General features: G+C 40.6%; 1 protein-coding gene across 2 annotated transcripts in view; it reads right to left on the bottom strand.

Moving 5' to 3' along the window:
- kcnh3 (potassium voltage-gated channel, subfamily H (eag-related), member 3) overlaps positions 1–27,341 on the bottom strand; it is a 159,499-nt gene that overhangs the window by 130,299 nt on the left and 1,859 nt on the right. The window contains exon 1 of one of the 2 annotated variants that reach the window (XM_074657690.1): positions 25,908–26,380. The exons of the other annotated variant lie outside the window; for it this stretch is intronic. Within the exon in view, the coding sequence (XP_074513791.1) occupies positions 25,908–25,983 (76 nt within the window). The 5' untranslated portion in view covers positions 25,984–26,380. Of the gene's footprint in view, positions 1–25,907; positions 26,381–27,341 lie in introns of those variants that run through there. 2 annotated transcript variants of the gene reach the window in all.

Here is a 27,341-nt window from a genome sequence, read left to right on the forward strand (position 1 = left end):
CATTCACCCTCCAGATGTCTGTAATCATTTTGATAGGCTGGTCAGTGACGCATCTTCGCTCAAAATGCGTCACCGACTTGTCAAATTGCATTGCTTGTAGCCTGAAACACATCAAATGCTTTAGCTGGAGTATATATTAGGCCTAATCTCCACCAACAAAAGCACATCACTCCGTATCAATCTGCACAATTGTGTGTGTGTGTGTGTGTGTGTGTGTGTGTGTGTGTATTCACGAGAATCTATGTCCAAAGATTCATTTAGAGGATGAACGTTTCATCCGTATGATCAGACACCACAATAATCAATTGATGTCACGGTGTGTGTCGCCGTGATTGTTGCCGTTTAGCTGTGACGGGTCTGGCCCCTTTCAGGAGATCAATTCACCAAAATAAAAGAGACGGGAGAGAAGAGACAAAGACAAATAGCATCTGTCAGAAGAGATTCACACACACACACACACACACACACACACACACAAAGACAATGCTATATGGTAATGAATTAAAAAGCCTTCTTTTTGACACCGTCAGTCTTACAGGTAACGGTGAGGAATCACTCACAGCTCATCAAACACGGTGACACAAAACTCGACTCCCTTCATTGGTCTTTCATGTCGTGTCCCTTCATCTGTGTGTACATATTAAACAGATCATGGCTGATCACTAAGGCATTGGTTAGGTCACACGGTGCATGACATGGACACTGGTATTAGCCATGGATGTATTAAGAGAACTGGATACAGCGTTGGAGGCGGGGCTCCGTTCATTCCTATGAAAGTTGCTCAGTGGCGCAAGAAGATAAAATGGCTCGACTTCCGCCTGGAAAAGTACCCGGATCTTGGGCACATGGAACATGCACAGTAGTGTCCACTCAGTCACATGTCTCGGTCACGAGGTCCCAACGTCACGCCGTCGCCACGGCTTACGCTCCGGCCTCGGTCTGGGTCTCACTCACATGAACGGAGGGAGGAGAAATTACTCTGGATTTGGCTATTAGTGCGTTTTACAACTTTTAAAACCTAATTATTTAAATAAGGGCTATTAGAGTGTTCTTACTGGGGAGTTGATTTACCTAAAAAAAAAATATCCGCTGAGTAACAGACGTCGCTTTCCCAATGCAAGTCTATGGGAAAAAGTATTTTTGGGCCCAATGGCATCACATGACGGACACAGAAGTTGCAGTACCGCCGTTTGGCCACTACGAAAGTTGGGATCAACGACCGGCGCTCTTCCTGGGGGCTTGGTATTAGCCTCTGTCTCACACAATGGGGGCCTACTGGCACTCAAGGGAAACAAGACTCGGTCCAAGCTGAGTAGATGTCTGGACCGTATGTGGTCAGTCTGTGAATTTATGGCTAAATTGTTACATAAATAGTCAGTGGTCAGGTCTATAATGTTAAATCCAGTAGTACATGTCCACCAGGTACGGCGAGGACACTAGGGGGACGCGCTGTTCCGCTCAACTGGCCGTTCAAGCGGTGACGTACCCTATCGTGAAATACACCTGATTGGTCCCTGGTTTTCTGCTCGCTGTTTCAAACTGGAAAGAACATGGCAGTTTGCTTGTAAACTTTCTGTTATTCCGTCTAAACAATCCACCAAAATCTACTTCTGAAAACATTTTAAGCGAGAAATAGGCTATGCCACTTCTGAATCTGGTTTCATTCTAGTTTGACAGCTTGGTACAAGTTTCGTGAGCCGGACGCGTCACGTTGGACGGGCTCATTTGCATAAAGGACTGTTCCCCGCCTTTTCATTTTGAAAGAGCAACGGCCAATGAGAAAACTCCAACACTCCGCCGACCAATCATGTAACTTCATCACTCAGTGACAGACTATTGTCTTCAAGAATCCGTCACTCACATTCATCAAAAGCTGATGTGCAAAGCTCTGACAGGTGACCTACAGTACGAGGCCCAGATGTGGAAGAAACAGAACACTAGTGCTAATATTAATACATGCAAATGAAAACAGTCAAGACCGTCTTGACTTGACAGAGAACCCGGCCTACTGCATCCTCCTCCATTTACTGCTGCTAAATATTTCATGTTCCCATCCAGACCTATCTGTCAACTCTGCATATACTGGTTTTGTCTGGGCCATCTGTCTGCTCTGAAAAGACTAGCGATGTCTGGTCCATCCATCTCCCCGTATCCACGTTTTCACTTTCTCTCCTCGCGTTTGTCTTTATAACAATGCTGTCTCAAACTCAATGGGAAGAAGCTAAAGTGTGCATGAAAAATTATGTTAATTTGTATATAATAATTTTTCACAGTACAAGAGACACCATACAGTGCAATACAGTACATTACCACCCTCCCCTTGGATTTGCAAAAGTGTTCTCTCCGACAGAGGTGGGGCTGAGTCACTGAGAGGACCGCGCCCTCTCCCAGACCAGCCTGGTCTCCTGAAAATTACGTTCCCATGCACACAATAAAACTGCATTGTCAATTACATTTAAAGGGGAAATGTATTTTCTCACGGATTACGTTTGTTTTTGACGGATAACAAATACGTTTCTGATCAAAAAAATAATTGAACATATTTTTTTTCCGGAGCTGATGATGGAAGAAGCGAAGGAATGAGCCGTCTCACTTCCTTCTCATCTCTTTTGAGATGTTTCACATGTGCAGTAACGATCGGGCACTCGTGAGAAGATGGCTGGGGTTAATGAGCTGAAGCGCTAGCAAGCATTTCAATTATCCTGGAAACAGGAGTTTAGTAGGCTGGAGAGGATGTGAGAGGATGTGGGCGCAACTCCAGATTCATTTACGTAAATACAGATCAAACATGATGATTAACTTTGGTCTTTGTTGTTATTTGATAACCGCTGATAAATAAAACAATTTGTACATAGGAGCAAGTAAAAGGAATATTAACGTTGAACCCTGAGGTGTCCAAATGTAGTCACGTATGTTTCCTTTCATTTTGTAATATAAGTAATCAAGTGGTATATAACGTGATATCTCCATCTTCCACTGAGATACTGTTGGGGGGGAGGAGGAGCCTCCCAGCCGGCAGCAATAAAAAAATTTTGAAGCAATAAATGCAAGATTACAGAGTTTCCTTTGATGGCAGTCACCAGCATTAAAGTTGCCAAGTAGACAGAAACACGGAGTGGGTATTAGATTGATTTCCAAGCTTGATGAAATAAGAGAACATATTTCCTCCCAGAAGGGGCTAAGTTTACAACAATATGTCTCTTGCAACTCTAAAACAAAAAAGGATTTTTTCTGAATGCATATCATGGAGTATACTGTATTATGTTCCACGCAGAGTCTTGAATTGTAAGACATTGTGCTTTCCAGTTGTATGAGTGCACATTTAAACAGATCTGTGACCACTCCTCCTTCCTCGAAGATCAACTTCCCATTTTCTTTCTCAGAAGAAAGAGTATTGTCTGGAAAAGCCTCTAACAAGCCTTAAAGTTTAGACATCAATTTAGTTTTCTCTGATTGTCTTAGTGTCTTCTCTATTATAGAGGGCTTTGGTTCCTCCAGTGTACGCTGGGTCGATTTAATAAAGCTTCTTATTTGCAAAAAATCAGAGGAATTTGGAGGAAATTGTGAGCTGGGGACCTCGTATTTGTCTTGAATCTTTTTTAAATGAGAGAAGAGTTCCATTGTTATGCAAGCTATAGCAAAAGTTAAAATTACTTTTTCCGTTTGTAAATATTGTCACTAAATATAGAAGGCAGTGCTGGGTTCTTCCATATAGGAGAATTGGGTGAAAGAGGCTTATTCCAGTTGACAAACTTATGAGCACAGTCCCATATCCTCACAGAGTGAAATATTGCTTGTTATTTTCTTAAGGTTTTTCATTCCACAGTTAAAGGGCATAAATTAAATCCAAAGGTAATACATCATTTTCTATTCTAGCCCACACACAGGATTATTTTTTTAAATTGCTTCAGCAGTCTTAGTTTGCAGCCTAATAGGTTGTTATGTATTATTATATTAGGTAAAACAAGCCCACCTGACTCCAGTGGGAGGTACAGGACACTGATACGGACTCTCTGGACTTTACCTCTCCAAATTAAAGATGAGAATAAAGATTGTGTCTTCTTAAAAACAGACTCGATAAATATATAAATAAGTTAGCCTAGGTAAGAAAAATGATAAATGTTAATTTGCAATTGCGTGTGATCGTGTAATGATTTTAATTACAGCTGTCAAGAGTTAACGCGATAAAAACCTGTTAACGCAAATTCATTTTAATGCCACTAATCTCTTTAACGCTTTAACGCAACTTGCAATTTTTCGGTTGTAGTCGGCTGAGGAATCCATTGGTACCAACCATGTCATACTAGCTTGTCTTGAAGGAGGCTAAATAACGCTCCAAACTTACGCTAAATTTTGGCGAGGAAAAACTGTCATAGCCATTTTCAAAGGCGTCCCTTGACCTCTGACCTCAATATATGTGAATGAAAATGGGTTCTATGGGTACCCACGAGTCTCCCCTTTACAGACATGCCCACTTTATGATAATCACATGCAGTTTGAGGGCAAGTCATAGTCAAGTCAGCGCAAATGCAGTACTTGTGAGGGTTTCTGGACAATATGTGTCATTGTTTTGTGTTGTTAAATGATTTCCAATAATAAATATATACCTCATTTGCATAAAGCAGCATATTTGTCCACTCCCATGTTGATAAGAGTATTAAATACTTGACAAATCTCCCTTTAAGGTAGTGTGCGATTAATTTGCGATTAACAATGGACAATGATGCGATCAAATGCTTTAATCGATTGACAGCCCTAATTTTAATATCAAAATGGGTGTCTGAAGGCATTTTCTCTAAAGATGTTGCTACAGGGGTCGTATAAGTTGTCAAATGTGTGAGCAACACACTTAGTAGACTAGTTATGTCTGAAGCACCGTTACATCCATCCACTTATGTTGCTTTTCTTGCATGCTAAGTGATTTATCGACTGTCTCCAGTGCTGAAATACGTTCAATCAACAAAGCCTTTGTGTGTGAAGTGGCTGCTTACAGTGCAGCAACGCAGAGATTCTTATTTCATACAAAAAGTCATCAAGAATAAAGAAAAAATATCAATATTCAAACTTCATATTTTGTAGTTACGAACGGTGTTTGCATTAAAATAAAAATCAATGAGTGTCGGAGGCCGGGTGAACAAAAAGCACATTTTCCACCCTGATGCACACACACCAAGAATTGAATTATGCCCTTAAGGCACACTAATACACACACACACAACCTCAGAGTACATGCATGTACACATACACACACACAAGTGAAAGACTGAATATGTTATAGAGGTGGGGAAGAAAGGGAGAAGCTGCTACGACCTTGTGTAGCCTGAATGTATTCATTCATATAATGCTAATTCAAAACAACACGGTCAGAGCATCAACGTTTCCTTCATTCAGTGTTACTAATATATGCTTCATAAATGCTTCTCATTCAATGAGCTTTTAAAGTGTAGCCTTCACAATTGAATCTCAAAATATAACTAAGGTCACCAAACACTCGCACACGCACACTCTCACACACGCCCACCGTGATAAAAAGCAATTTCTGGATGTTCTGTGTATAATGTGTATAGCCTGATGAGAGATAAATAGAAGAGGAGCGCTCTGTGGAAGAGAGAAGATTGAAAGATCGGCTGAAGATTACAATTCTGTGTCTGTGCTCTGAATTCTTGATGAGTTCGGTGAGAGGCAGGTGAACATTTGAGAGAAGGTTGTGTTGTTACAACGAACACAACAGTAAAACACAGCCAGTAAGATGTAAAACATTCAGGAGCACGTTTACAGCACTGTGTTGAAAAGGTCTTCAGCCACTTCATTTGATAATTAAGTTAAAAAAAACACAAAGAGGCTCATATTCCTGCTTCACAAGAGGTTAAAGAAGTCCCCCAATCTCATTTCACACTAAAGAAACTGAACGTGATTGTTTTTTCCTGTCTTTGGTTTACACAGTTACACATGGATTTCATCCCTAACGTCACATATTGACAGAGTCTGTCTCCGCCTGTGAGAGAGATACACATCTCGATATGAAATACACGACACAGAGCACCAAAGATACATCTAACAAATTAATTTAGCCCCGTCTGTCTTGTTGTCACTTGTTTATTTAAACTGTAAGAATAAATCACAGAATTTATTAACCATCAGCTCTCCCCTCACATTATTTGTAGGGGAAATACTGTGAATCCTATGGAGGATGGAATCTGCCAAAATCAACAATAAATGAATAAATAAATAAATGAGTCATTAAATGTAGCAAAAATAATATAAAAATAAAGGTAGCCATTATTTAATTGATAAAATGTGACATAAATTGATATTTCTGTTTTAATTTGCTTCTTTATTTAGTTATCTTTGTATTAATTCCCTTATTTATTTACTCATCTGTTTAATTTTCCCTTTTATTTATTCATGTATTTATTTTTCAAAATTTGTAAATGTATTCATTTATTTATTTTTCAAAATTTGTAAATGTATTCATTTATTTATTTATTGTTTGCACTTATTTTTTATTTATTTATTTATATATTTATTTTTATTATTTCTTATTATTTTTATTCATTCATTGTTTTATTTATTTAAATTAAAACATATGCATAAATAAATACATAAATAAATTTAAAAAATGCAAATATAAATGAAAAAATCTTAAATAAATAAAAATAAATGCATAAATAAATAAATGGGAAAATTAAACAGAAGAGTAAATAAATGAGCGAATCAATAAAAATAAAAATAAATAAAGAAGCAAATTAAAACAGAAATCAATTTATGTCATTTTATCAATTAATTAATGGCTACTTTTATTTTTAATATTATTTTTGCTACATTTAATGACATATTCATTTATCGAGTCATTTATTTATTTATTTTTTATTTTGGTAGGTTCCGTCCTCCATACAAAAGGAAAACTCCAAGCCACACTTTAGTTCTTTACTTTATAGAGATAAGCAGCATTTTTAGCTGGTATGTCACAGTGACCGATCACAAACTGAGTGAGAATCTGAGTGTTGAAATAGAGGCATAATGACATAAATACAAAGGTGGTGTGTTCATCGTTTGATTTCTTGCAGATGCCGACGTGTGTCAAGTGAGTCAAGTCTTTTTTCTTGTCCTGTTTCTCCGTCTTTCCATTCCTCCTCACTCTCATTGCCAACAGGAAGGACAAGCAAGGTTGTGACATCCATGATAAATTTATTCTAGATATACAGAGAGGTCCGTTAAAATGAGGAAAACTGGGACACTTTGCTGAAAAGGATGTCAGAAGAGCTTTTACATCCCAACATCCAGCTGTTCCTGCGGCGCTGACCGTTCACCCAGCAGCTAACCTTGACTGGGCCTGGTGAGCTGACGGTACAGGAATAACCTTGAGAGCTTGTTCAGGACACCTCACACTGTTTAACAACTGTGTGCATACTTGCGCACACTTTATGTGTTTTATGAGCTGACACTTCCAAGTTTTACACTTTATGTAAAACTTGGAGGTGTCGAAACTAACCTGAGGATCAAACTGAATATTCTTTTAAAAAGGATTAATACTTCTCTGGGTGTTCCTCATGTAGGAGATAAAAGGCTCGGCAGAGGAAACACAACTCTGCTTCATACTGTGGTCAAGTCAATTTAATATATTCAAAACATTTTAACCACAGGTGTTTACCGCATACTCAGCCCATAAATATCCTTTTTCTCTCTTTTTCCTCAGAGTCGTCGGCTCTAATAGAAAGAGAGGAGCACTACAAGACATCCTGTTATTGGAGCTGTACTTTCAGTATCATCTCGACTCTCCAGAGCAGTCAAATCAGATGATGAATGTTGCGGTCGGACCAGAATTAGCCTGGCAAAATCTACAGGTGTGATGTGGCAGAAAGCAGACAGGACAGGAAATAGTGTGGGCAGAGTTGTAAGTTGTGAAGTGGTGGAGCTAACATGGCTGGCGAGCAAACAACAGATGCAAAAGTTGTAAATTATACTGTACAGCTTCTTCACAAACATTATCCTCATTGTCATTGTCCTCGCAGTCACGGTAGCCAAGCAACATGCAACAGCTGCCTGAATTATTTAGCTGTGCGGTTATATACACAATCAATACTTGGATTAAATGTCTCTCAGACTGGCTGGACATCAAGCGAGTTTTTAAGATTTCACAGGTCAAGGTTCAGTCAGATTGAACGTTGGGGATGAACATGCAAAGCGGAGGCAAATACCTGGTCGGTGTGACCACACCTGAAGACGAACCGAGTGACTCTTTCCCTCCTCGTTTCCACGAAAAAGAAACAACATTCTTCACAGACCATCGTGTTTGGCATTTTAATAATCATCATGCACTAATCAAATTGACTGCACAATGCCTACGGCGCTCCAACAATTTGGTTGAGGGACAATCATGCGTAAAAAGTCTCCCTCATCAATTTGACACTGTGCCATAATTGCATAATCTTATGACTCTGGCGGGCTATATTAAGAAAGGTGGCAGTAATGCAAACGGCTCCAAGCCATAAATGTGAAGCATGAAAAGTCACACACACACACACACACGCATACACACTGTACCCAAACGAGGGTGCATTCACACATACAGCCAATTAGTTTGACAGTGGAGAGCTGAGGAGTTAAGAGTAGCAGTCAGTCACTGTTGCTTCTCCCCGCCGCTGACAGGCTGGGAGGATGAGAGAGGGGAATGAGAAGGAATGAAATAAATACCTGGCTGCCGAGGCTAAGATTCATACTGCACCACCAAGCCTAATTTACATACATTTACATATTCTGTTGGGATAAAGGCAAATATTGTCAAACAAATAGCCTTGAATGAAGCCGTGTCATCCCTTTTATGCATCGACTGCAATGTATTCGCTCCAAATGTATCCTATTATGAGAGGTGGGCTGCCTGTCAGAGCCCAACATACTCAAATCTGAGAGATTAATAGCATCTGGAGAGTATTTGACCAGAGCAGCTCGGTTTATTGGCCAACGTCTCCATCGACAAGCTAATCCCTCGAGACACATATGTCCTCAGAGACCCGGGGACAACTGAACAATGCTGTTCTGTTGCTGCCTCAGCAAATATTCTTTCACGATTGAACACTAAGTGAACACGTGGTACAGCGTGAGCTACTAAAGCACAGGCAGATCAGTCAGAGATGGAGACAATAAAAGAGGTTTGAAAACACAAACAACAATGGATTGAAACTACGGCTTTCAACAAGCATATGGAGAGGGATATACGGGGAAAAGGTTGCCTGAAAAAGCCCAAATTTGGTTCCTCTAGCACTATTCCATCATATACACTGATCTTAATTAGTGCATATTTTAATGAGTTTTAGTGTGTTTAAGCCCGCACAGTCTGTATATTAATATTTAAAACCACACCTATTCCTGACTGATCAGAACTTTTTTAATTAAGAATCATTAGACCTTATTTATTATTTATTTATTGACACCTTCCCTGTCAGGTTTACAAAGACATGCCACAATAGAGTGCAGCAGGGATGACGTATTTTTGTAGGCCAACCGGGAAGTACGCCTCGCCTCGGTATGTGAGGTGTATATAGAAAATGCAGCGCTTTCGGGGACTTTTTAATGCTTACTGCGCAATCAACAAATTGCTGCAACAGGTGTTTTCCCGAAGTGTCTGTCTGTGCAATCAATGCGATTAATGTATTTTGTTTAGTCATTAATTATTTTGCAAATATGTGTCAAACACTGAAAACAATAGTCACATTTCTCCATCATCATCATGCTTGCTTGCATTGTTTTGAAACGGAGGCTAGTGGTCGTAAAATGTACACACATAGCGAATCGCAACTTCTTAATCAAGACTATTTCATTATAATTAAAAATGTATATAATAAAGTAGCCTGTTGGACTTAAATGAGCAGTCGGCTGTTTGGCCGGCAGCCGGCCCTTATGAAAAGCTCTTTGGGACCTCATAAAGCCAATTGAACCCAATCTGTCTTGTCCAGTAACAGGTGCATCTGATGTTTTTTCACAGCGGACTCTCACTGACCAGCTGCCACTCCCAGAGCCCTGCCATGGAAAACACCATTGTTTTTCTTTATTGGAACATTGCTTAGTCACTGGCCTTTAGATGCTGCGACAGAGACAGGCCCGCCGCCTTCTCCAAAGTCAATATTTGCTACAATTACACAAAAGCAGGAAGAGATGGCAAAGTGGAGAGTAGTCGCCGGGCTAATGATGCAATATAATGGTCATCTACCAATCCAAAAACAAACAAATGGACACGAACATGTTTAATAAAATATGAGACCATTTACACACTAACACAGAAACATGGATGCACACTTGGATTAAAAGGTGCTCTGAGACGAGCAGTAATCTCTGAAAAAGGCTGTTCGGCGTGTCGACCATCTTCAGAGAGCAGGTTGGAGGTAGGGAGTGACAGTCCCCAGGCACTCGCTGCCAAGTCCTGTTTGGGTCACTTGGCTCTGACACAGTGTCTGTTTGACTGACTGTCTGGCCGACTGACTGAAGAGACTCCAACTGCCCGGCGTCACCTTTAACTCTCCTCCCAGCCATATGCCACAGTCTATTTTCTGCCCCAAGCAAGGCTTTTTCACTTCAAATGAGAAGAGAGTCTGTAGCCTGCCCTGTAGAATCCACTTACATCACATTACCTGCATGGTTAAAGTTCAGGACACACAGAATGTTTCATAAAGTTAAGTCAGAGGAACACCAGTGTTGGGGTTGTTACTGGGAGAAAACCAGAGCATTGAGAATATCTCCAATGTGATGCAAATGATGCATTAGAGCTGCAACTAACGATTATTTTCATTGTCGACTAATAAGTCAATTTTTTTCTTGATTAATGGATTAGTTGTTTGGTTTATAAAATGTCAGAAAGTGTTTCCTAAAGCCCAAGATGAAGTCCTCAAATGTCTTGTTTTGTCCACAACTCAAAGATGTTCAGTTTACTGTCATAGAGGAGTAAAGAAACCAGAAAATATCAACTTTTAAGAAGCTGCAATCAGAGAATTTAGACTTTCTGTCTTAAGAAATACTCAAAACGATTAATCGATTATCAAAACACTTGCCGATTAATGTAATAGTTGACAACTAATCGATTAATCGTTGCAACTGTATGATAAAACAGTGAATGTCTGTAGAAAATTTCATGGCAATCCATCCAACAGACAGACCGACACCGCCATCACTAGAGCCATGCTGCTACCATGAAACACATCAAAAGGAAGTAATTATCAAGTATATTTTCGAGTGCTGCGGCTCGTAACGAAACTAACGAAAAGTTCTGGAATTGATCCGTCACGTGATCGGCACAACAAAAAACACAAAAGCAGTTCAACTGTTTCATTTGAGTGTCTGTTTACAGCGTCACGGGATCATCTTGTGGTCAACTTTGTGGCTGCCGCAGTTTTAATGTACCCGAACCTGTGAGGACTGCCAGTGACTAAACAAACAAAGCTGTAGTTAATAAAGTCATTTGTTGGCAATGACATGTTTGATTGTGGCTCGAACCATAAATTCATGTTGGCAGATAAATTGTGATGTAGAAGCCTCTAGAGCTGGCTACAAAACATTTTATTAATGATGTGAGCGTTAATTGAGACATCTGTTTTCTCTCTTTACTGACGTGCACAGAAAGAAAACGATTGAGCATCAAACTCTTTCATTTTTCATCAACACCGTGCTACAGCAGCTGTTTTTACTGGACAGGGTTTCTAACGGGACCACCTCTCTGATCCTCTGGACTTTACTTTCTCCTCCTCAGTGTACATCAGGACTTTGTGTCCTCTTCTCGACCTTGTTTATGCAGATATTTGCGTCTTTGACAGATTGATATCCGATGGCTATGGAAGGGCTGTGTATCCATATGTGTGCTGTACTATATGTTCGCCTGCTTGACTTGTTTTTTTGACCCAGGAGACAGGAGGAGGCCCTCGGGGACATCATGCTCCATCTGGTGACTTCAGAGAACTGTACATCCCACAGGATCTCTTATGGCTGTGACCACACATGAACTTATTGCAGTGAAATGATCACACAAAGGCACCAAATGCGAAACAAGAGTTGACATTGATATGATGTTTCCAAAGCCAAAAGTGGCCTCTGTGTCTCTATATAATGTCTTTAGAATAAATACCATTTCACACTACATAATAACTGTGTCACATGTTGCAGTATCTGTATGCTACGGTTTCCCCCTCACCAGGACAAACTATGAAAACGCCCTCTGATGTGTGCAGATTGGTGTCGCATGTGACTCACACATCATACAGCGTTTGGCATCTAGTTCAAAGCAGCCTGCTGTAGCTGTTTCTCCGTTTCCAGTATGGCCACTTTGACTCAGAGGTTCAACACACATGAATCTATATAAAGCTGGAAATCAAGTCATTACAGTATGGACGGGAGCCAGGGTTTAAGGCTGTTAAGACCACAGAACGGTAAATCGAGGGATGTGTCACTGACGCTGGAAGGCAGAGCTTATACGGTTTACTAGTTTGCATAGCTGGAGGTAGAAATACAACTCTGGTTGTAAGTGATGTGTATGTGATGTAGCTTTTATATGTGGTTATTCAACTTTTAGAAATTAGATGTAGAGAAGTAACATTTACGCTACATGGCCAAAAGTATGCAGGCATCTCATTCCAAAACCGTTGCAAAAACATTACAGTGTTTCCTCAATCAGTTTGGCTCATTACTTTGGCTCAGTCTATCTCTACGCTGTAAGTGCAGTAGTCACAACTGTTTCATTGGATATCACAACTCTATTGCATGTCTGAAAAAGGTAGTAACTCACCAAAAACATGCTTCAAAATCTAGTTTACAACTGTGTCAGTAAATTGGCCAATGCCACCAAAATGAAAAGTTGTTTTATCATCGTGTGAGCCGTACTGGTCAAAATGTTAAGAGCTTTTTTCACCCTGGAAATGTTTCTTAAATGCAATCTCTGTTTTGCTCTACCTTTTGTTGACACTGACTGCTTACTGATACCAGAATTATCAGATTTATCTAGCGAGGTCAATGTTTACTGAGAAAAGTCAATACCGATACACAGAAAGAGAATATACACACTTGTGTTTACAGTAAATGTATTTGTGCAGCAATGTGTTGCATGTATTATAAACAGAAAATTCACCTTTTAGTTTTCATGTAAAGTTATTTACAGTAAACAGAAAATGTTGCCACAAAATGACATCCAATGCCAAAAAACAAAGCCCGTAACAATAAAAAACCTGCAGTAGTTTAGCAAAATAACAGCTAATTGTACCTCCTCACTAGCACCTTGTCATAAATATTTATGGAATATACATGTATGTCTGATATATTTAGATATTTGAAGATCATTTTGTATGCGGTGGCTCAAATGATGAAAGAATGTTTAGAAGTTGTGAAGATGAGTCAACTCATCAGTTTTGTAGACAACTGTTCTTGCTCTTTTGCACACATGTGCCAAAACATGTGTAATTTCACTGAATGAATGAGACATTTAATAATTGCTCAGAGATTTGAGCTCATTGTTTTGAAAAAAAAAGAAAATCTCATTCGAGAATTGAGCCAAAGCGAATAAGAAAAAGTGTAATATGCTGCTATAAAGCATCCACTATTCTGCCAAGACTTTCTGCACAATTTTGGAATCTAGCTGCAGAAATTTTGATTAGATTTGCTGCAGACTGTCTTCTGTTGCCACAACGTTGGAAGAAAGCTATTGTCTAAAACATTATTGCATGTTGTCAGATTAAGATTTCACTTGTTTAGCCCAAAGCATGAAAACTACCCCAAATGAAAAGTACACAGAAGTATGTGGATATACTTTTGGCCATATAGTGTATCTTTACATGTCACATGTTTAAATGCATGTATGGTCCAATAACACTCATTTCTCATTGGTTAATTACGGCGTTCTATGGTCTGTTATTTCTTTATAACAGAACGTTGCTATGTATAACAGACTGTTGCTATGGATGCAGTTATGATCTCGGAGTCTGGCGTACTGTTTTAAGTTAAATTATTGATTAGTAAAGTAAGTAGGCGTGTAATAAGCAGGATAATGTACAGTTAGCGGGTCATTGTTGTGAAATAAACCCCTTCCCCGCATCGCCCTTTCATTGTTTATTTCACAACAATGACCAGCTCGCTGTACATTATCCCTCACATAATAACTTTATTTAATTTCTATCTGTTTAGTCTGTCTGTTGTGCTGCTGTAACGTATCACAATTTATTTAGTCTTTTCTTTTCTACAAGAATTAGCAGTAATAACCTGCTCTAAATCTAACAAAATAACATAAATGTGTGCTTGTAGAAATACTGCAGGACTGCAAATAATCAGCTTCCTTTCAGGCTAACAGCCAGAGTGACCACAGCTAATACAGTAAAGCTTTTTAATGCATTTATTTGTTTCATTAGTGATTTAGGTAGAGACGATGTAGAGCTAGTACATATAATTGAGCTGGTACTGAAATCTGGCGAAACAAGGCAACATAAAAAATCGGAGATTTGCTAGAAAAAACAATCTAATAGCTGCTGTATCGGCCCTTTCCGTGACACAGTGAGGTAAGTCCAGGGTCTAATAAAGCCAGAGCTCAGATTCATCTGCTTCCAATTGGAACATATTACTACAGAGCAGCCTAATGTACCCCCTGTCGCTTTGGCTTCATCACTTTCATTTACTGCTATTACAGTCCCAGGCCTCCTCATCCAGCATGTCTTTTGCTTCCCTCATTTCTTATACGCACATGGTGACATCCTCATTCACCACCTGGTTTGGCTTCTATTTCCAGCTCGGTCTTCTTCTCTGCCTGTCTGTGCTTATTCTACCGGTCTCTCTCTCTCTTTCTCTCTCTTTCGCTTTCCCTCGGCCGACCTGTCAGTTCACCTGGCCACGCTGCATTCTCCACCTCAATGCAACTGAAAAAAATTGCTCCAATTATGTTTTTGACAACGCCGGAGTAAAAAGCATGGAGCGTATAACACAGGTCCGCTGGTCTAAAATAAGCAACTGCACACAAAACTTGACATTCTGACACCCATTTCTTCTGGCTCATTTCAAGAGCCCCTATAGCACAGCCTGGATACTTAGCCCTATTATAAGGTCTTTTGATTGGCAGCAGCCGTGTTATTTTTCTCTCCCTACTGGTCTTTGATAGGTACTTTCAGTAAAATGCACTTTTACTTTCTGTTCTGCCTTTGTAACAACTGGTAAAGCGAGTACTGCAGGGAAGCTGACGAGACAGATTCTATTTACGGAATAAAAAGGGAGGAAATCAAATCTAATTAAGTATGATATTATGAAGTTGACCTCATTAACTTACATACAAAATGTACAGGCACTAACAACATTGTGATTTTAAAAGGACCTGGGTGTAAAATTTAGTGGGATCTATTGACAGAAACGGAATATAATATTATTAAGTATGGTTTATTTAGTGTATAATCACCTGATAATAAGAATCGTTGTGTTTTCGTTACCTTAGAATGAGCCGTTTATATCTACATAGGGAGCGGGTCCTCTCCACAGAGCCAGCCGCCATGTTTCTACAGTAGCCCAGAACGGACAAACCAAACACTATGTTAACTTTTTCCGCCTGGGCCGGAGTCGATAGCGTTACTCACTCCGGAGTTAACCTTCGCCGCCACTCCACTCAGCCACCGGGACACCTCTGTTGGTCTTGAGGAGCTGCAGCGTTAATTTCTGCACACACTGCAACTTCCACAATATATTCTCAGAAACTAACTCTGTCTTCTGCTCCACTAGCTCACTTGTTCGCTCACACACATTTGACGCCGCTCTCTCTCTCTTGCTTCACCACTCGCTTCACCACTCACTTCCCACATACACATATTACGCACTGGCTCTGCTCCAAATGACCTACACTACTCTTACAACAACTGGCACGTTGTCCTCCTACACTGGCACACGGGAGAAGCTTCAGTCGGTTGCAATCTGCAAAGTCACCGCTAGATGCAGCCAGATCCTACATACCGCACATTTAAAATGAAAAAATGAATCATGAAAATGTCCCAGAATTGGGTATACGTCATTTTGGATCAACCAGGGTTTGGGGCATTTAAGGAAAATAGGCTTCAAACCCTTCAAGGCTGATCCTCTATAATTGGGAATCCTGTTAAACCACTATACGTATGTTTCTTTCAGAAATCACTATGTCAGCCTCAGTACAGTGAGTCACTAACAGGTGGGTGGTGAAAGCATCCGCATTGATTGTTTTAAACAGACTGCCATTGTAAATAATATATCACTGTTTGGGTAGCTATTGATTACAACTCACCCACTGCCTTCAGAAATGCAACCTACTGTAGCTAGAAAGAGCATGCATGTGTGTGCGCGCATGTGTTTTTAAGCAGAAGAAATCAAGCGCTGTAGGCCTTCAGCAGCTCTGGGAGCGTTTCTGTGTCTGAAGAGTGGAAATTATCCATCTGTTAAAAGACCTGATTCAGTAAGTGAGCAGAGTTCTCTCATCATTTATTATCAACTTCGTAATCTGACTGCGGGCGCAGCATAAGTGCAAAGAGGAGATTGTTAAATTCAGAAATAATGAAGTGAGCTCACTTTATCGAGAGCTCTCGTGATTATAAATGAGCTGAAGAGTGTGCCTAATTGATGGTTTTATTAATTCGCCATCCCAATCACAGTTCACATAGCTAATAGAGCGGGCCTCATATATCTTGGCGAGATACATTATACGGGCAGTGAAAGGTGGCGTGCGAGTCTCGAGGGCATTCCTGCAGGTGAGGATGTGTGTCAGACGGTTTATTGCAGAGTTAGTAAACCAGCGGTAGAAAAGAGGGGAGGTCAGAGGTCACTGACTGCACAGAAGAAAGAGGAAAAACAACATGGTTTCCAGCATTACTGCTTTCATAAGTTTGCATGTTTTCCCTCCATCTAAAGGTTTAAGGGTCAATGAAAACGACCCAACGCTCTCCCTGAGGTCCAGATCTCAAGTAAAGTCACTGGCCTCTTTTAAAAATCCCTCCTCACGGCCTTCTCTGATTGTAATATGTTGTAATTATCATGTCAATCTTACTTCCTATAATTTGATAGGAACGGCGTTCTTACTGCCCGCTTTTGCCTTGCACATTATCGTGTCATTCATTCGCCTTTTCGTGCGACCGAGCTGGCCAGTACCGTTTACACACCACACAGCTTCATTACCTCCCTTTAGCCTCCTCATTACCCTCCCATCCCTATTTATTCCTCTCTTCCTTTCCCCCTCTAACATTCTCTCTCTCTCTCTCTTTTTCCCAGTGGTGATAACGAGAGGCCGATTGTGACCTGCAGGCTGAGCTGCTGTACAAACACAACCACACATTGAGTAGCAATATTACTTAATTCAATCTTTGATTCATTCTATTATTTAATTCACATGAATGTTGGCGCCATCGTGTGCAATGTGGATCCAAATCATGAGTACTTGACGTATTTTCCTATTTTTAAAGCACTGAGTCAGCTTTGCATTGTGACTGGACCACGGACTGACTGCCAATGAATGCGGTCAATGGAACTATATTTAGATAATGTGGTCACTCTGATCATTATCGTTTGTCTCAATCACATTCACTGTGCTCACCTCAGCTGTTTTCTACTCACTCATACAGCAATATAATACATTATCAGTGCAATTGTAGCCCTGATTCATAGTCAATAAAGTAGCTCCAAACCACAGATTGAAATTGTTGCTCTCTTTTTCTTTCTTCTTTGAAAATCAATCTTGTTTTTTAGCCACACAAGAGTCGGTCTGTTGGTCAGTCCACCACTTCGGTCAAGGCTGAAATATCTCAACAAATATAATAGATTTGTGTGAAATGTCTCAATAACTATTAGCCGGAATGCCATAATATTTGGTTGAAGTATCTCCACATCTATTGGATGGATTGACACAGAGTTTTGTACTAGAGATCGACGATAGGATGCTTTACAAACCATCATTATCGATGGAGCTGGTAGGCACCATGCACATTATGAGGGCCACTTTTGCTGAAAATATCTATGTGCGTGTGATTAACTCCTGATAATAATGTAAACAGCTGTTAAAGACCCCATGAAATGACCCTCGTACTTCAAGGCCGGGAGGAGAGAGGATGGGGGAGCGCTGGCACTCAGTGTGCTCCAGCCATAAATGCACACGGCAGACTTTAAATTACATTTTAGTATTTACTGCTTAGATCGTTTGAGATATTTTTTCAGAAATCAATTCTCCACTCCATGAAAGCGCATTATTCTGGCGATAGGGTTAGAAAATGTGGGCTGAAACTTTCCGGTGCCGGGGAACAGCTGATTATTCGTGTCATATTTGACCCGTTTTCAGTTCATTTCTCCCCACAAAATGTATCTCTCAAATATATAATGCAACACTATCAGCTCTTTGCACATGACAGACAGGCAGACAGGGAGGAAAAGAAGTCAGTCAACCGTTACTTTAACTTACTTACAAATGTTTGCGTTCTCTCTTACAACTATCCATTCATGAAATGAAATCATTAGGAAATCATTCATTTAGGATCCTCCTTACCCCGGGAATATGCACCAACATGTATGGTTATAACGCCAAATTCAAACGAGGCAGCAGCAAAGTGCAGCTCAACGCAATAATTAAATTTTTCTGCGGCCAGTAGGCGTGTTCTTGTGTTTTAGGCGGGAAGAAATTCTTTGTAACATGGGTCAACATGTCACAGGATCTGTTTACTGATTGGCTGCGGGTCCTCTCTGGCCACACGTCGCTGCTAAAAGTTAAACTTTTCTCAACATTTAGTTTGATTGCACTCGCTGAGCTAGGAGCGGCCACCGCAGCTTTTCATAGACGTTGCACGGCAGCTTGCCGCAGGATGCACTTCATCGCTGCTCGGGTGTGAATTCGTCATAAGAGAGGCATTTAAGAATGTAACAGGACGCGCAACAGAAGTAATCCTGGCCAGTCATAAAAGGATGTATCTGCTTTTTCCCGCTCTAAACTAACATTAAGACAGACATTCAGTGACGTCATGGCCGATACCCGATCCGCTTCATATCTTCAGTATCTGCTGCAAACTGTACTTTAGTTTAGTGCTAATCTGCAAAAGTTAGCATGGTAAGACGCTAAAGTATGATGGTGAACATGCCGACATAACCATTTAGTTCAAAGTCTTGCTGTGCCTCAGTCCAATCTCAGCGAGCCGCTAGCATGGCTGACTCTTAGCCTTTTTATCTGTAGCTTGCCATAAAGTGACAGAGCCAGGCCCAGCCATTATTAACCGTCTCATTATATCTGTTCCTGCCTGACGTGAAGCCAGGGGAGGGGAGGGGGGGGGGGGGTTAAGCACAAAGCGCCACGGGGGAAACACACACCTGAGACAGGACAATGCTTCAGCGCTAATCTGTGCTGTCAAACATACACCGGCACAGATGCACACAGATACACAAACACAAACACAGGCTCAGGGAAGTGGTGACAGTCTGTCTCCCTGCAGCCCCTGTACGCTCATTTTCCCACTTACACATATGCACATAGACACGCATGCACAAAATCAAGTGAATAACAAGAGGAGAGGGTGGGAGGCGACTAATGAAAGACTGAAGGAGGGAGACAGCAGTGAGGGGATGAGGGGTGTGAGATCATTTCAGTTATCTCAGCTGTTACAGAGAGAACGAATGTAATATACGTTATGTTCTCTGAGCCCGGAGCTTTGTGGCAAAGTGAGTATTACGTGTGATAAGGCTGAGAAGATGGAGGTGAAAGATCTTTAAAGTAAAAAGAAAAATGGTGCACTACTCCAATCTCTATTCTTGTAAGAGGTGAGGTTTCTTTTTTTTTTGCTCGTGTTAACATAGAAAGCCCTCCATCAGTCCAAGTAACACTTTTATTGATTCGCTACTAATTAATTTGCTGCGACTCTGGGATCTTTCAATAAATCCCTGACATTGGCCTGGCAAAATTGGCAACATGAGCCGTAAAGACGCCGGTTTCCCAGCAGATTTAATTCTATTCTTAAAACAGTGCAGGTGTGACAGAGTAACTGGGAAGAGACTGAGAGTCTGACACCAGGCTGAGACTGGATAAATAATGGGTTCATGGAACATTTTATATTATGCAATTTGGACAAAAATAAAATGGAAACACAAAAGATTCGTCAATCGTTATAAAAAGAAATAATAATAATAATATCAATCAATTTAAATATTTAATAGTGATTAATCAAATGATTGTCCATAGCGATTAATCGTAAATCAATTGCTAAATCTGTTCTAAATGTACCATAAAGGGAGATTTGTCAAGTATTTAATACTCTTATCAACATGGGAGTGGACAAATATGCTTACTTTATGCAAACATATGCATATATTTATTATTGGAAATCAATTAACAACACAAAACAATGACAAATATTGTCCAAAAACCCTCACAGGTACTGCATTTAGCATTTGCTCAAATCATAACATGGCAAACTGCAGCCCAACAGGCAACAACAGCTGTCAGTGTGTCAGTGTGCTGACTTGACTATGACTTGCCCCAAACTGCTTGTGATTATCATAAAGTGGGCATGTCTGTAAAGGGGAGACTCGTGGGTACCCATAGAACCCATTTACATTCACATATCTGGAGGTCAGAGGTCAAGGGACCCCTTGGAAAATGACCATGACAGTTTTTCCTCGCCAAAATTTAGCATAAGTTTGGAGCGTTATTTTACCTCCTTTGCGACAAGCTTGTATGACATGGTTGGTACCAATGGATCCCTTATGTCCTTAGTTTAATATGATGCCAGTATCTTCACTCTAGCTTTCAAACTGAGCCCGCTACAACCTAAAATGTGTTATCTCGTTGACAGCCCTAAAAAAAACACAGCCGAATCTCTCTGTAAAAGCATTCTTCTTGATCAGCAAAGGTCACACCTTCAACGATGACAGTACGATAATGAGATTTACGGTCACACTATGACTTATTTTCATACAGTTAAATCTCCTTTTGGATTAAAAATGAAGCCTGAGAGAAGGAGTGAGTTCTAGTGAGGCTGGTAGCAGCTTGTGGCAGAGTGCTTGTCCACACATGTCCACGTGATGAGCAGGGCTCAGGCCCCTAACCTGATTAGGACCAAGCCAAGACCCACTCAATTAATAGGACCAATTGACTTGTGCAGTCCCACACAGCTGCTGCCTGTTCTAGGAAGCACAGCAGCAAATGAACATTGATTGAACTATGCATGAGGCTTATGGTGAGTCTTCAGACGACTCGTTCTTTCCTCCACACTGTAGTTTTCACATATTAACAAACCAAAAATAATGTTACTAATGAGACTTCTGCATGGATCCACTGATAAAAAGAAATAAACATAAATTTACATTAGTCATATGACATATTTTTGATTTACAAGGTGTGTGTGTGTTCTGTTTCTCCTGCTGTTCTGATAGGTGTTGGCTACAACATTCGTCACAAGAGTGGTCTATAAATACTAACCTTTCTCCAAGTGCGTATGATTCAGAAGGTCTGATGTAAAACTGCAGCGTGATGCAGCACATTACGTCCACATTAATGTACGTATGTGTGAATCTACGTGTGTCTTACATGATCACTCTCAGGTCAAGTCGTAACAGATCCGAACCTTAAACGTCCTACTTTTTACTTGTAGTGGTGATCTACTGATGCACGTGTACAGTAAGCAGCTCTAGATAAGAGCATCTTACTATCAAATACACAGAAATTGCCTCCATGATACAAATCCCTGCTGTAATCCGGCTGCAGTGAAATGCTATCGCTTTGACATCTGACATGAATCTCCTTCAGGATGCTGAACAGATGAGATTAGTGAGCATTCACTGAGAGGAAGGTTTCAGGTAGGGCTGCACCGATTCAATACGCTATCAGTATCTGCACAGATTAAGGCTGAAACTAACACTTAATTAATTATCGATTCCTTTTGTCAATTACTTTTTTTCCAATGAATCCACGACTCATTTAAAATGGACATCAGTTTTCCAAAGGTGACATCTTCAAACTGCATTTTCTGTTCAAAAACAAAAAGATATTCTATTTACAATTAAATATGATGAGAAAATCCTCATATTTGAGCAGCTGGAAGCAGCCAGTGTTTGGCATTTGTGCTTAATAAATAACTTGAACGATTAATTGGTTATTGACATAGTTGGTGATTAATTTTCAGTTGATGGACTAATTGATGAATCGACTAATTGTTACAGTCTTAGCACTGCAGATACTGACCATGTTAAGTGAGTATTGGCTATGATGTCATCCATCCACATTAAATACAGTTTCTTGGTCAATATCATTATAAAAATTAATTGTTTCCGTTAACTATCTGCGAGTTGACACACACACGCCGCCATTTATCTTTTAATAAAAATCTAAAATATTATGCCCTCAATATCATTTAAATTTTCCCCCGTGGTATCAAATATTTATATGTTTGAAGATATTATATATAAGTTAGAAATTCCAGTATCGTGACAAGAGCTGCAACGATGATTAGTTGTCAACTTTTAAATCACTCGCCAACTATTTTGATAATCGGTTTGAGTAATTTTTTAAGAAAAAAAGTCTAAATTCTCTGATTGCAGCTTCTTAAATGTGAATATTTTCTTTTTTCATTACTTCTTTATGACAGTAAACTGAATATCTTTGAGTTGTGAGCAAAACAAGACATTTGAAGACGTCATCTTGGGCTTTGGGGAATACTGATCGTCATTTTTCAACATTTTATAGACCAAACAACTAATTGATTAATCTAGAAAATAATCAACATTGAAAATAATCGACAATGAAAATAATCGTTAGTTACAGCCCTAATTGATACTGAATATTTGAAACGATTTCGATACTAATTTTCCACAGAATCGATACACAGGTACCAGCTGCACTTTCTGCTCTCTTCTCTCCAACATTGAGTTGACACACACACACACACACACACTGCTATTTATCTTTTGATAAAAATCCAAAATGTTATGCCCTCAATGTTGTGTCAATATTTCCCCGTGGTATCAAAAATCAATATTTTTCAAGATATTGAAGTTTGAAATTACAATATGCTAGTCAGCAGGAGACAAAAACGTAGATCGGTGCATCTCTATTTTTAGGTTTGAAAGGAGCAGTGCTGACAATGAAATGTACGAGCTCCTGAGCATTTATCGAAACAGACTCCAGTTTATTAGCAACGTCTCCATCAGGCGATCGAAGACCTTGCTGGAGCTTGTAAAATTCACTTTTTCCGCTGTATGATGCTGATTTTGTGCTACATCTGAAACCCTCTCCACCTTCTCTACTTGGGTGTTCTGTTTGTTTGAACAGCGAGTGCAAAAAAGTTGTTAGAGCCCAGTGGACATGAGTCAGTCATGCACACGCAGCTGTGAGTGTTGACGGTGGCATGCTTTGAAACCAGTCTTTTTTTCTGCTCTAAACTTGGAACATAAGGGCCTGAAACATTTCCAAGTGCGATGCGAACGTTCGCCAGATTCCACATTCAGTCGGGTAAAACAACGGAGCAGCTCCACAAAGCAGCTAATCGTCTTCAACAAGAGGAAATGAAGTGCTCCCAGGTACGACTTCTAGCAGAGATGAGTGGCTTTTTAAAGTCATCATGATTGCCATTTGATTCACAATCACAACACACACACACACACACACACACAGCGACACAAAGCCTCCATCAGACCGACACATCACCGGCCCTCTCCTCCATCCTCACTCAAGTGTCTGATTTAATGAGAGGCGCTAATATCACACCATTAAAGAACACATAGCTGCATGTTTGTCACAGTAATGGATTCATAGTCAGACATCTGAAATACCCCCCTCCTCCCACCAGAGCAGCTACCCACATTCTCCCATCATGCACACACACTCCTCACCCCCACAACCTCTCATTTCACCCCCATCCTCCTCCTCTGACAAGCAGAAAGGCCACGATGTATTCTTGACATCCATGCGAGTTAATTACAATGACTGCACATGTACTGCTGGAGATGTGTAATTATCGGCACCTCGGCAAGTGGAAGGGGCTGTGTTTTTGGCCACTGAAAGAAAAATAGCTAGGCTGAGAGACCTCTTCTATAGACGTGATGAGAGCTAATCTACAGAACATGATCATTTCTGTTTGATTTGTGTGGGAGCATATGTGCGGGCTGTGTGTGGGGGTGCAAGGGCTGGATGAATGTATGCGTGTGTTAAGCATTTCTTCTGAATAATGCAGACTAAATGATTATATTGTTTGAGAGCTTAAGTATTTGTAGACTCGTTGTCATATGGCACCTTGCAGCCAGAGACATGAGTGTGAAGATAAATGCAGCATAGAGTTGTTTCTTTTTTGTCCTCCTTAGTAAGAGACAGCACTCACAACTCACTTTGCCTTTCAAAGTCAGAGCATTTAAATGTCCTGTCAACACAAGAGAGAGGCCACGATTGCCACTGTGTTTTGTCAGCGTAGTGAGTAGAGGAGAGGACTTGGAAAAAACCTTGAGTGAGATCAGGATCTGCCTTTAAGCGACTCGCTTTGCTGCATGGTCGAATAATCTTCTCTATCATGCTGTCACACATAACTGGTTTAGGGGAGACACTGGCTCGTCCCACTCGTATGCAGACTCGCACAAACTCTCTGCGCCCTGAATAATCAACGCAGAAGGAGAGACGAGCGGCCCAAACGCGATATAAGCATCTCTCACCCGCCCACCTACCCAGCATGGGCCCAAACACACACACGGGCTGCTCATTGCATCTGTTCACAAGACACCCTCGCCAAAGAAAAAAAAAAAAAGGTCTCTCTCTGTATATCCTTCCTCTCTCTCACCAGCAGCACTTCAACTGCTAAAGTGTTATGATGGAGATCAGAATAAAACAGGCTAATCTGCGAAGTGAAGTACAAAAGCTTTGTTTGAAATGCAGCCTCTTTGGTGAGACTAAAAGAGACAATGCAGAGTGAAGCCTGCACATGTGTGCACAATAGACACAGAGGCCACAGTGGTGCACTTAAGGAAGTCTCAGTCATAAAACCAGAAGCAGTGGGCGAAATCACAGCCTTCAGTTTCATGCATCTACTCGAAAGCATTTTGCAAGTCATCACTACACTGCAAACTCTGGACTAGAACAGAAGAACACAATACTGTTTATGAGCAAACAGGTCATCATATATGTGATGCATTTGTTATTTTACACTAATTATTTCTATTGTGCTCATCATGTGAAAGCATGGCTTGACCTCTTCTTGTGCAGACAGGTGCACATTATGTGACCTTTAATCAATTAATTTAATTTATTCAGCACAGTGAACATCTTTTAAACTTTTAAAGTTGCATCTCAGAGAAAATTCCTGCATGCATAGTTTTTTCTCTTATGTCATCACTACACTGCCATCACTGGACTAGAACAGAAGACCACAATACTGTTTATGAGCAAACAGGCCATCATATAAATGATGCATTTGTTATTTTACACTAATTATTTTCATTGTGCTCATCATGTGAAAGCATGGCTTGACCTCTTCTTGTGCAGACAGGTGCACATTATGTGACCTTATGGACATATTGACTAGACTATTCCTTTAATTTATTCAGCAGAGTGAAGATCTTTTAAACTTTTAAAGTTGCATCTCAGAGAAAATTCCTGCATGCATGCATAGTTTTTTCTCTTATGTCATCACTGGACTATAAACAGAAGATCACAATACTGTTTATGAGCAAACATGCATGCATTTGTTATTTTACACTAATTATTTTCATTGTGCTCATCATGTGAAAGCATGGCTTGACCTCTTCTTGTGCAGACAGGTGCACATTATGTGACCTTATGGACATATTGACCAGATTAGACTATTCCTTTAATTTATCCAGCAGAGTGAACATCTTTTAAACTTTTAAAGTTGCATCTCAGAGTAAATTCCTGCATGCATGTGTAGTTTTTTGTCTCTTATGCATGTTTTGAGAGAATGATTGAAGTGACTCACGGGTGCCATCGAAGCGGGTGGCGATGGTGTCCAGGAAGGTGTTCTGCGGGGCCAGCAGCCCTCTCATCACCGGCATCCTGCTCCGGGTGGACTGGGTCCTCCTGCCCCGGCGCCCTGGAGCCCCAGCGCTGGAGTCCTGCTCAGACCCGAAACTAGGCAGGAAGCGAGAGGTTCCCGGTGCGCATCCCAGCCCCTGGAGAAGCGCACCGATCCGAGATACGCGCGGCGACTCCACCTTGGCACCGCGGAGGTTGTGACCATAATCAACTAAGCGGAGAACGAGTAAGAACCGTGAGATGCACCTGAGCACCTTCCAACGGAGGAGAGAAAGAAAACCAGATTATAATGCCAGTTTGTGTGTGTTTTTAAAAAAAGCAAAGTGCTGCTGGAGAGAGATGAGGATGGATGGAGAGACTGAGAGTTTGTGATGCTGATGGAGCATGGAGGGAATCTTATCGCTGCAAGCTCCTCCTCATCTCTCTCTCTCTCTCTCTCTCTCTCTCTCTCTCTCTCTCTCTCTCTCTCTCTCTCTCTCTCTCTCTCTCTCTCTCTCTCTCTCTCTCTCTCTCTCTCTCTCTCTCTCTCTCTCTCTCTCTCTCTCTCTCTCTCTCTCTCTCTCTCTCTCTCTCTCTCTCTCTCTCTCTCTCTCTCTCTCTCTCTCTCCAACTGAGAGCAGATGCAGAAGAGTCACGTGACGCCTTTCAGGTCTTGCCAAGCCGTGGTCCTGGTTCAAAGTGGAGGTGGGAGATAACAAAGAGATGGTGCTTTTGGAAGCCAGTGGCCTTTTACTCCTGATGTGGACCGCTGTGCGTAAAAGAAAAGTAGAGCCAGTACATGCTGTACGGATCGATAGATGCTGTGTGCATGAAGCACCTCACTGCATGTTACAGAGCCCAATCAATACCTGAAGTTATAAATGAATAAGGAATTAACTATATGAGAATTTGCAATTGATTAAGATTTTCCATAAGATACAGGAATCTGTGATGATGGACTGCTCTGCTCTGCTCGCTCCTCTCCTCTCCTCTCCTCTCCTCAGGACCACATGGCTTCATGCAGTTGGAGATATCAAGAAGAAGAAGAAGCTGTTCAGTCTTGGTTTTACAGTCGGATACTGCCTCCTATTGGTTACGCAGAGTAATTAAATGTACCTTGTCATTTTTTCACATTGGAGAACAAATAGGAGCCATGATGTAAAACTTTGTTTAGATATGATGAATAGTATCTTACAGTACGTGTTTAAGGTTGTCATATCATCATACAAAAAAAAGCATAAATAAATATTTTTTATATCAGGACTGTGCTAAAAAAAAAAAGATGCATGTATTGATGCATCAAAATGAGTGCAAATAACTGAATGTAATTATTTATGGCTACAGTAACGGCACTGGAGGCAAAGGATCTACAGTATGTATGTTTTACAAAAAATTGACT

Source organism: Sebastes fasciatus, chromosome 14, assembly GCF_043250625.1.
Source record: "Sebastes fasciatus isolate fSebFas1 chromosome 14, fSebFas1.pri, whole genome shotgun sequence".
Taxonomy (NCBI): Eukaryota; Metazoa; Chordata; class Actinopteri; order Perciformes; family Sebastidae; genus Sebastes; species Sebastes fasciatus.